General features: G+C 39.3%; 1 protein-coding gene across 6 annotated transcripts in view; it reads left to right on the top strand.

Annotated features, from left to right (window-relative positions):
- Window positions 1-512: 512 nt before the first annotated feature.
- GTF2H2 (general transcription factor IIH subunit 2) overlaps window positions 513-11499 on the top strand; it is a 39827-nt gene continuing 28840 nt past the window's right edge. For 4 of the 6 annotated variants that reach the window (XM_061129606.1, XM_061129605.1, XM_061129603.1 and 1 more), the window contains exons 1-7: window positions 514-675; window positions 3451-3513; window positions 4146-4223; window positions 4567-4603; window positions 4820-4906; window positions 5565-5615; window positions 5936-5990. In XM_061129606.1, coding sequence (XP_060985589.1) covers window positions 3458-3513; window positions 4146-4223; window positions 4567-4603; window positions 4820-4906; window positions 5565-5615; window positions 5936-5990 — 364 coding nt within the window. In that variant the 5' untranslated portion in view covers window positions 514-675; window positions 3451-3457. Of the gene's footprint in view, window positions 807-3450; window positions 3514-4145; window positions 4224-4566; window positions 4604-4819; window positions 4907-5564; window positions 5616-5935; window positions 5991-11499 lie in introns of all 6 variants that reach the window. The other 2 variants (XM_061129601.1, XM_061129602.1) reach the window with 2 other exon arrangements.

Genomic DNA, 11499 nt, shown 5'->3' with positions numbered 1-11499 from the left:
AGGGAAGAGCCCCCGGAGAAGGCAATGGCTACCCACTACAGTATTCTTGCCTGGAGAATTCCATGGACAGAGGAGCTTGGCGGTCTACAATCCATGGGGTCGGAAAGAGTCGGGCACTGCCGAGCGATAACACTTTCACTTTCCTCTTCCTTGCTTCATTTTTCTCTATGGCACGATCACCATTTGATACAGTATGTTTTTCTTCACAACGTCATGATGGCACGGATTTTTATCAGTTTTTCACTGTTATTTCCTCAGTACTTAGAACTGTATCAGCCCCAAAGTAAGTGCTCAATAAATATTTGTGGCTTTTAGCGCGGGCAGCAGAGAAGTTCCGGAAAACCGCGGCACTGCAAGTTGGCTCAGCTGAGACTGCCGCTGTGGTCATCCAGTCCTCAGATCCTGTTGGACGGCTACCAGGCCTCCGATTTTCCAACAGCGAATGGCCACCACTCTCCCCTCCTCTTCGCGAATAGCGGGAAGGGCGCAGGAGGCCCTTCCGGCACCCAAAGTCAGTACAAGGTTGCCCGGCCAGTGAGCGCCCGGCTCCAGCAAGCGCCACTCCCAGCAACCGGAACGTTTGCGCGTCGCTACCGCGCGCGGCGGAAGGACTTCGGCGGAGCACTTAGAGCGGATTGAGCTGAACTTCCGGCAGAGCAGAGCTCGGCAGGACAGGTAAGTCAGTGGTAGAGGTTTTCCCGGAGCTGAGGCGGGGTCCTGCCGCCTGGGAAGCAAGGCAGCGGGAGGGGCTTTCGCGGCTGGGAGCGGAGACTGAATGACCCCGAACTGCCTCATAGGGAAGAAAGGTGTGTGGGAGCGTGTGGAGAATGAGGAGGAGAATTTCCGTCTATGAAGCCGCATAGAAGCATCTATCTAGGGCAGCAGTTTGGAGAGTGACTCTCTTTCCCTAAGGCAGGGCGCAAGTTTGGTACTTGTGGCTCTGGGTTCTAGCTTGTGACCATCTGTGTGGCCTCAATAGAGTTACCAACTTCTGAGCCTTGAGGTCCACACCTGAAAAGCAGAACTGTTATCACCCTTGCCTTTCTCAAAGCACTTGGCAGGGTTAGGTGTGAGGGAAAGCTTCATAAATTGCGATGTTTGGTGCAAATCTCATTGTTTATAGCATTCTGAGCTCATGTGAAGGAATCACACCACCAGGCTTCTGAGGGGAGTGGCTTTGCTGGGGTGGATTCCCAGCGATATTTGTAAGAAGGTGTACTATTCTGTCATAGGTAGTTGAAGACGCTGCTTAAGAGGTTACCAAGTACATCTTTCTCCAGGCTGCATAAATCCCTTCTCTATTTACTGCATGCATTGTAAACATCCAGCTTCCCTTGGAACATCTGCGGTTATGAGGATCTTATTACCTCTGTCCTATCCCTGTAATTTCCCATTGCAGTCAGTTCAAATTAAGAAATTCTTGTATGCAGTGAGCCAGAGGTGTTCCTTATTGCAGCTTCTGCTCACTGGTTCTCAACGTTGTTTCTGAACTTTCAGGGAATTAAAAGTTATAAACTAAAAATAAAATACTTTAAATATTGATGTGATGAATGGCAGTAACCACATCTTTAAGAATTTAAGCTTTTGATTTTTTATATTCACGATAAATACAAACACACCTCCATGGAAGATCAAAATGTTCAGTTTAGTCGCTGCATGCTGTGTTACTACAGTCATCATTAAGCCTATAAGGCACCAACATAAGTGTGTTAAAAAGGCACAGATGACAAAATTAAGTCATTTCTTGTTATTTCAGGATACTAAAGTGGAACACTTGATCTCCTGAAACAATTGAATCCACAGAAGTTTAATTCCAGAAGTTCATTTATAGAAGTCTACATTTATTTGGATTTTTAAAGTATATTTTACTATAGAACAATGAAATAAATGGAGAGTAGTGTGAAAGTGAAAATGTTAGTTGCTCAGTCATGTCCGACTCTTTGTGACCTCATGGACTGTAATCTGCCAGGCTCCCCTGTCCGTGGAATTCTCCAGGCAAGAATGCTGGAGTGGGTAGTCATTTGCTTCTCCATGGGATCTTCCCAACCACGGGATTGAGCATGGATCTCCTGCATTGCAAGCCAATTTTTTACAGTCTGAGCCACCAGGGAAGGCCAAATGGAGAATGGGTCTTGGTTATTGTCCTTATCACAAAAGTTAATCTTTTCCCCTGCCAGTGATGGGATTTTTGTCCTTAATGTCTTGGCACTTAGGATTCCTTTGATCCTTCATTTGTGAAAAAAGGAAATTGAAAGTGAGAATGTAAGATGGAGAGGGAGATTCCATTGGGGAGGGTGGAGGTGTGAATGTGATGGGTGTTTATTACTTGGTTATGGTTAATAGAGTGGCTTCCTAGGTGGCTCAATGATAAAGAACCTGCCTGCCAATGCTAGAGGTATGGGTTCAATCCCTTGGTAGGGAAAATCCTCTGGAGAAGGAAATAGCAACCCATTCCAGTATTCTTGCCTGGGAAATCCCATGAACAGAGAAGCCTGGCGGGCTACAGTCCATGGGAATGCAGAGTCCAATGTGACTTAGCGACTAAACAGCAACAAAGTGTTAATAGATGCCTCCCAACACCAATTTTGTCCCTGATTATTAAAAAAAATACACTTTCATATTGAAAATATGAAAATACAGAAGAGAATAAACAAAAACCCAATCATCCTTAACCCTAACATCCACTCAAAACCATTTGTCCTATTTATTAAATTACTAAATAGTTCCATTTTCTTTTAATAGTTGAGGTTATAGTGTAGGTTTGCCATTGTATTGTTTTAAAAAATTATCCTGGCTGTCCAGTGGTTATGACTCTGCCTTCCAGTGCAGGGGGTGCAGGTTTGATTCCTGGTGGGATAACTAAGGTCCCATGTGCCATGGGGAGTGACCAAAAATTTTTAAATAAATAGATTTTAAAAAATTATGAACCATAAGCATTTATCACTTATGAATAATAATAAATTTTATTAAGTTTGATGATGAGAAAATTCACGCAGACACAAAGGTGGAGAGGTAGTAAATGAATCACCATGTATCTATCACTCAGTGATAAGAAGCAGCAGTTGGAACTAACGTTGTTTCATCTCTACCTGTACCCACTTCACATAATTCTGTGGTTCTGTCCTATGACACATCTTTAATGCATTTTTATTTTTTATTAATTGTAAAGAGAAGCTTATTTATATTGGTGCCAAATTTGAGCATAAATATTTACATTCTTTCTTGGGGGTATGAAAAAGTTCCACGAGGATTTAAATGAATGAATGATTGCATTCAACTACAATTATTGAATAAATTGCAAAGAATAATATGACTTTGCAGTCCGAGTTTTCTTTTTTTTACTTTGTATGTTTATTTCCCTCTCTTTATTTTTCAAATTTAATTATATACATCTCGTGACTATCATCTTTAATAAATTCACAGTCTAATGACTTTTTTACAATATGTAAGGTACAAAATGGATGAAGAGCCTGAAAGAACTAAGCGATGGGAAGGAGGCTATGAAAGAACATGGTAAGTAGGGCATTATTACTCTCTTCCCTTTTAGATGTTGTTTTAGGTTTTTTTCTTTCCCACAACACTTTCAAAGTATATTTTACACATGTTAAAATTCATCTGTTTCTTATGTATAATTCAGTGATTTTTAGAAATCTTCAGGGCTGTGCAAACATCAGCATAAACCAGTTTTAGAACATTTTTACCATTCCAATAATATCCCTCACATCCATATACAATTAATTCCATTTCCACCTCTAGTCCTAGGCAACCATTAATCTATGTACTTTCCGTCTTTTTAGATTGGCCCTTTCTGGACATTTCATGTAAATGTAATCATATAATATGTGGTTAGTTTTGTCAGACTTCTTTAACTGAACATGCTGTTTTTAAGTTCAACCTTATTGTAGCATGTATAAGTAATTCATTCCTTTCTACTGCTGAATGGTATTCTGTTATATGTTTATGCCATATTTTTTATTCATCCTTTCTCCATTTGATGGACATTTAGATTGTTTATAATGTTTGGCTGTTATGAATAATGTAGCTGTGAATATTCAGGTGCAGATCTTTGTGTGGACATGTTTTCATTTCTCTTGGGTTAATAAAATTTTAGCTTATCTTTTCAAACAATTAAATATTTCCTATAGGGAGATTCTTAAAGAAGATGAATCAGGATCACTTAAAGCTACAATTGAAGACATTCTTTTCAAAGCAAAGAGAAAAAGGTATGTAACCTTTCTGTGTGTGTTACAGAGGTAAAATATACTCCTTTAAGGGTTTTTGTCTGCCTCTGCCTCCTCCTCAGTACTTCATTTGAGCTGTGTTTCAGAGAACCTGACTTACAGCCTTTTACATAGCGGGGTAGACCCAACAACCTAATGCCTCATCGGGGAAATTCATCTTCAGGGTTTATTTAAAATGTACATAATTATATGCATCCCATAAGTTAATGATTTACTTCCCTAGAAACGAGCACTTTAATTGGAAAGTAGTTGTAATGACTTTAGTTGTAATGATCTTTCATGTAGTATATGATATTTCCTTAAAACCTTTGCATAATTTTAACAGGGTATTTGAGCACCATGGACAAGTTCGACTTGGAATGGTATGTTATTCTTTTTCCCTTTACTGGTACAGAACTAGTTTGAGTTACACAAACATTCTGGCTCAAATAGAATAAACTTTTTAAAGGAATATATTAAAAATATATGTGTAGAATATGTAAATGCTAAGGGCCGTTTTTACTTGTTGGTCAAAAATGTATTTGAAAAGTGTTCTTATTTATTTGTTTTGTTTATTTGGGGGATTTTATTTTTGGTAGATGCGCCATCTATATGTGGTAGTAGATGGATCAAGAACAATGGAAGACCAAGATTTAAAGCCAAATAGACTGACATGTACATTGAAGGTATACTAAAATTATTCTGATTTGTATTACATGTGAGGAAGGATGCTGAATTCTAAAAGAAATGTTTTTAAAGAATACAGTCATTTTTTTTTTTTTTTTGAGGTAATGCAAGCTATAGCTAAGTAGTAGTGCTATTCTGGATTGCTTACCAAAATCATATACCAAAATCACTAATTATTTATGCTCTTAAATTCCACTCCATGTTAGGATCTTGCTTCATCAGTTATTCCTTTTCTTTATTGAATCTTCATTCTCCTTTGACTTACTTGAATTAATCTCCTCAGCTTATAAATACATTCAGATTATTCCTAACTTATTCAAACCCATCTTCAGTTTTGCTCATTTTCCTGTTTATCTTTTTTGGGTCTTTTTCTTGTTTAGATTGTTTCTGTCTTACATGTCCGAATGGTTCCATCTTTTAAGGCTGAGCTTAAACCTGTCTCATCACTTACCACTTCAAATTCAATTTTATTTAATATTTTAATTTTTATATTTATTTAATATTTTAAAATGTATTATTTTATTACTTAACATTTTTTAAAAATTTGTAAGCTTAAAAATCATAAGAAATAATGCTTAATAAATAGATTTCACAAAACCTGTTCTCTGTTGCTATTTTGCTGTTACCTAGTTTTTTCTTTTTTTTTTCTTTAAACAGTTGTTGGAATACTTCGTAGAGGAATATTTTGATCAAAATCCTATTAGTCAGGTATGTAGATAAGTGATATAATTCAGAACTAGCATCCTGATATTACTGCCAAATATAATGTATTTTTTAAAACATTGGACATATATTCTATCACTTATTAAGTTATTCAGATTGTATACAAGTTACTGCGACACTTGTCAATGAAAAGCAAGATAACTCTAGAAGTTAAACAATATACAGTGAACCCATAGCTAAATTTACGTCAAAAGTTTTTCACATGTTACTTATTCCTTTTTTAACTAGTCATTTATTTTAGTTATATACATTCTTATCAAGAAGAAGTAATTTAAGTTAATAATCATTTTTGTTTTTATTTTGAGATTGGAATAATTGTAACAAAGAGTAAAAGAGCTGAAAAACTGACTGAACTCTCAGGTATGCATAAAATTACCTTTCTCGAACTCAAGGACTTTGCTTTATTTATCTAACCTTGTAACCCTGTTCATGACGTTTCCTAATAAGCAAAACAAAACCTTCTTGCAGGCTGTCTCCGGTAAAACACTTTAAAAACCTTCTATTAAACTCTCTGTCTCTAAAATGGCCTGTTTTTTTTTTTTTTTTAGGATTTTAGTTCCCCGACCAGGGATCAAACTTGTGCCCCCTGCAGTGGAAATGCAGTCTTAATTACTGGACCATCAGAGAAGTCCCTAAAATGAACTGTTTTAAATTGAGTTCTGCACAGTGATGAATAGTATTACAATGAATGTAAATGTTTATTCAGTCATGAAAGTATTAGGATAAAATTATTTTAACCATTCACAAGAGCCACTTAATCTTTTTTTAAAAACTATTTATTTCTTTATTTTTGGCTCTGCAGGGTCTTCACTGCTGTGCACAGGCTTTCTCTAGTTGTGGCGTGCAGGGGCTACTTCCTAGTTGCAGTGTGGGCTTCTCCTTGCAGTGGCTTCTCTTGTTGTGGAACAAGAGCCCTAGGGCATGAGGCTTTAGTAGTTGTGGCACACAGGGCTTAGTTGCCTGGAGGCGTGTGGGATCTTTCTAGGCCAGGGATGGAGCCCTTGTCCCCTGTGTGGCAAGCCAGACTCAACCACTGGAGCACCAGGGAAGTCCCTAAGTAAGATGTCTATCAAGTCTACATAACCCTCCTAGTTTGTAGTCTCAGCACAAGCTCCAAAGAGTGTTCTTATTGACCCTGGTTAAGATCTGCCCATCCATGAGCAGTCAAGTGGCTAAGAGAATGAAGTATTTTGTTGGTAGGCCTGGATTCCACGTCTCTGCTTAAAGTAGGATAGAAGCAGGATAAGTTCCACCTGTACCACGTCGTGTAAACTGGGTTATTATATAGTGAGGGAAGGATGGTTCCCCTAAGGAAAGGATGTAGGGCCAACCCTCCTCCATGTTCCCTCCCCCTAGGTTAATAATAGTATTCTGTGGGTGCCTGAGAGGTAATATGTACAGAGATGAAAAATCCTCTGGAGATTCTTATGGGCCTCTTGAGAATACCCTCTCTTCCCCTGAACAAAATCACTGCTATAAACCACACTGAGAGTAATGTAAATATGCTTTTTTACTATACTCATAACACAATAGGAGATTAAAAAGTTTTTTGTATGGTGTGGTAGAAAGAAAAGTAGATAGAGAGCCATACGATCAAGGTTTGACTACTCGTCCTGCCATTGGGTAGGCATATGTCTTTCAGCAAATCATTTAACTTGTGTAGATTTGTTTATCAGTTGTGAAATGAAGGATTTGGACTTAGGTACTTTTCATTTCTAAAATTTATGATTCTAAGAATAAATACTTGATATATATAGCTGAACCTTGAACAAGTTGAGCATTAGGAGTGCTAACCCTCTGTATAGTTGAAAATCTGCTTATAACTTTATAGTTGGTCCTCTGTTTCCTTGGTTCCACATCTGAGAGTTCAACCATCTGCACATCATGTAGTACTGAAATATGTACTTAGTGAAAAAAATCTGCATATAAGTAGATGTACATAGTTCAAACACTTACTGTTCAAGGGTCCAGAGTATATTAACTGTGGCAAATAGTTAATATTTTAATACTTACTCAAGTAAACAAGAACACCAAGAAGTTCCAAATGAATGAATGGGCAAAAAAAAACATAATTCATACCAGAATAAAAAGGAATTAAACAACTGTTTAAAAAGAAAATTTAAACAAACTAGTATTCAAAATACTAGTTTTGAGTCCAAATCTATGCCCTGACCAGTAATGCTGAAGAAGCTGAAGTTCAATGGTTCTATGACAACCTACAAGACCTTCTAGAACTAACACCCAAAAAAGATATCCTTTTCGTTATGGGGGACTGGAATGCAAAAGTAGGAAGTCAAGAAACACCTGGAGTAACAGGCAAATTTGGCCTTGGAGTAGAGAACGAAGCAGGGCAAAGGCTAATAGAGTTTTGCCAAGAGAATGCACTGGTCATAGCAAACACCCTCTTCCAACAACACAAGAGAAGATTCTACACATGGACATCACCAGATGGTCAACACCGAAATCAGATTGATTATATTCTTTGCAGCCAAAGATGGAGACGCTCTATACGGTCAGCAAAAAACAAGACCAGGAGCTGACTGTGGCTCAGCTCATGAATGCCTTATTGCCAGAATCAGATTTAAATTTAAAAAATTAGGGAAAACCACTAGACCATTCAGGTATAACCTAATCAAATCCCTTATGATTATACAGTGGAAGTGAAATATAGATTTAAGAGACTAGATCTGATAGACAGAGTGCCTAATGAACTATGGACGGAGGTTCGTGACGTTGTACAGGAGGCAGGGATCAAGACCATCCCCAAGAAGAAGAAATGCAAAAAAGCAATGGTTGTCTGAGGAGGCCTTACAAATAGCTGTAAAAGAAGAGAAGGAAAGGCTAAGGAAAAAAGGAAAAAAAATACCCATTTGAATGCAGGATTCCAAAGAATAGCAAGGAGAAATAAGAACGCCTTCCTCGGCAATCAATGCAAAGATATAGAGGAAAACAATAGAATGGAAAAGACTAGGGATCTCTACAAGGAAATTAGAGATACCAAGGGAACATTTCATGCAGAGATGGGTTTGATAAAGGACAGAAATGGTATGGACCTAACAGAAGTGGAAGATATTAAGAAGAGGTGGCAAGAATACACAGAAGAGCTATACAAAAAAGATCTCCACGACCCAGATAATCAAGATGGTGTGATCACTCACTTAGAGCCAGACATCCTGGAATGCAGAGTCAAGTGGGCCTTAGGAAGCATCACTACAAACAAAGCTAGTGGGGGTGATAGAATTCCAATTGAACTATTTCAGATCCTAAAAATGATGCTGTGAAAATGCTGCACTCAATATGCCAGCATATTTGGAAAACTCAGCAGTGACCACAGGACTGAGAAAGGTCAGTTTTCATTCCAATCCCAAAGAATGGCAATGCCAAAGAATGCTCAAACTGCCACACAATTGCACTCATTTCACACGCTAGTAAAGTAATGCTCAAAATTCTCCAAGCCAGGCTTCAGCAATACGTGAACCGTGAACTTCAGGATGTTCAAGCTGGTTTTATAAAAGGCGGAGGAGCGAGAGATCAAATTGCCAACATTTGCTGGGTCATCGAGAAAGCAAGAGATTTCTAGAAAAACATCTATTTCTGCTTTATTGACTATGCCAAAGCCTTTGACTGTGTGAATCACATTAAACTGTGGAAAATTCTGACAGAGATGAGAATACCTGAGCACCTGACCTGCCTTTTGAGAAATCTGTATGCAGGTCAGGAAGTGGACATGGAGCAACAGACTGTTTCTAAATAGGAAAAGGAGTATATCAAGGCTATATATTGTCACCCTGCTTATTTAACTTATATGCAGAGTACATCATGAGAAATGGTGGGCTGGATGAAGCAGAAGCTGGAATCAAGACTGTTAGGAGAAATATCAATACCTCAGATATGCAGATGATACCATCCTATGGCAGAAAGTGAAGAAGAACTAAAGAGCCTCTCGATGAAAGTGAAAGAGGAGAGTGAAAAAGTTGGCTTAAAGCTCAACATTAAGAAAACTAAGATCATGGCATCTGGTCCCATCACTTCATGGCAAATAGATGGGGAAACAGTGAAAACAATGCTGCTGCTGCTAAGGCGCTTCAGTCACATCCGACTCTGTGCGACCCCATAGACGGCAGCCTACAAGGCTCCTCCATCTCTGGGATTCTCCAGGCAAGAAAACTGGAGTGGGTTGCCATTTCCTTCTCCAGTGCGTGAAAGTGAAGTCGTTCAGTCGTGTCTGACTCTTCGTGTCCCCACGGACTGTAGCCTTCCAGGCTCCTCCGTCCATGGGATTTTTCAGGCAAGAGTACTGGAGTGGGTCACCATTGCCTTCTCCAGTGGAAACAATGGCGGACTTTATTTTTTGGGGCCCCAAAATCACTGCAGATGGTGACTGCAGCCATGAAATTTAAAGATGCTTGCTCCTTAGAAGAAAAGTTATGACCAACCTAGGCAGCATATTAAAAAGCCGAGACATTACTTTGCCAACAAAGGTCCATCTAGTCAAGGTTTATGGGTTTTCCAGTAGTCATGTATGGATGTGAGAGTTGGACTATAAAGAGAGTTGAGCACCGAAGAATTGATGCTTTTGAACTGTGGTATTGAAGAAGACTGTTGAGAGTTCCTTGGACTGCAAGGAGATCCAGCCAGTCCATCCTAAAGGAAATCAGTCCTGAATATTCATCAGAAGGACTGATGCTGAAGCTGAAATTCCAATACTTTGGCCACCTGATTCGAAGAACTGACTCAATGGAAAAGATCCTGGTGCTGGGAAAGATTGAAGGCGGGAGGAGAAGGGGACGACAGAGGATGAGATGGTTGGATGGCATCACCGACTCAATGGACATGAATTTGAGTAAACTCCGGGAGTTGGTGATGGACAGGGAGGTGAGGCATGCTTCTGTCCATGGGGTCGCAGAGTCGGACACAGCTGAGCAACTGAACTGAACTGAGTCAAAAAAAGGCACACTCAACAACATTTTCCATGTTTTAAATGAGCACAGTGAAGTTTCCAAAGCAATATATGGCTTGTTGAACCCTGGAGAAACTGATAGTTTTATTGCTGATAGTCTGGTTAATTTGTTCAACGTTTTCTGGAAAAGAGCCATAAAAATGTTCCATAAAACAATTACCTGGTGATCCTGTTGTTAGGACCCTGCACTCTGGCTGCCAAGGGCCTGGTTTCAGTTCCTGGTCAGGGAATTACGATGGCTTAAGCCTTCCAGTGGTCATGTATGGATGTGAGAGTTGGACTGTGAAGAAAGCTGAGCGCCGAAAAATTGCTGCTTTTGAACTGTGGTGTTGGAGAAGACTCTTGAGAGTCCCTTGGACTGCAAGGAGATCTAATCAGTCCATCCTAAAGGAGATCAGTCCTGGGTGTTCATTGGAAGGAATGATGCTGAAGCTGAAACTCCAATACTTTGGCCACCTCATGCGAAGAGTTGACTCATTGGAAAAGACCCTGATGCTATGAGGGGTTGGGGGCAGGAGGAGAAGGAGATGACAGAGGATGCGATGGCTGGATGGCATCACCGACTCTATGGACATGGCTTTGGGTGGACTCCGGGAGTTGGTGATGGACAGGGAGGCCTGGCGTGCTGCGATTCATGGGGTCGCAAAGAGTCGGACATGACTGAGCAACTGAACTGAACTGAACTGAAGCCTTGAGGCACAGCCAAAGGGAAAAAAAAAAGTTCCTTGGAGTATGCTTAGGAAATGTTATGAAAGAAGAAAAAGTGTCACTCTACAAATATTCTGTTTGCATCAGTATGTATAATAGTGACAAGTTGAAACTGATTTAAATGTTCAATGGTATAAAGATAATTTGCTATATGATAAAGTCGATGTTTTCATTATTGTTAAGTAATATGAAAACAGTGAT

The sequence above is a fragment of the Dama dama genome, chromosome 25 (genome assembly GCF_033118175.1).
Source record: "Dama dama isolate Ldn47 chromosome 25, ASM3311817v1, whole genome shotgun sequence".
Classification (NCBI taxonomy): domain Eukaryota; kingdom Metazoa; phylum Chordata; class Mammalia; order Artiodactyla; family Cervidae; genus Dama; species Dama dama.
This window is presented reverse-complemented; position numbering and strand designations above follow the sequence as displayed.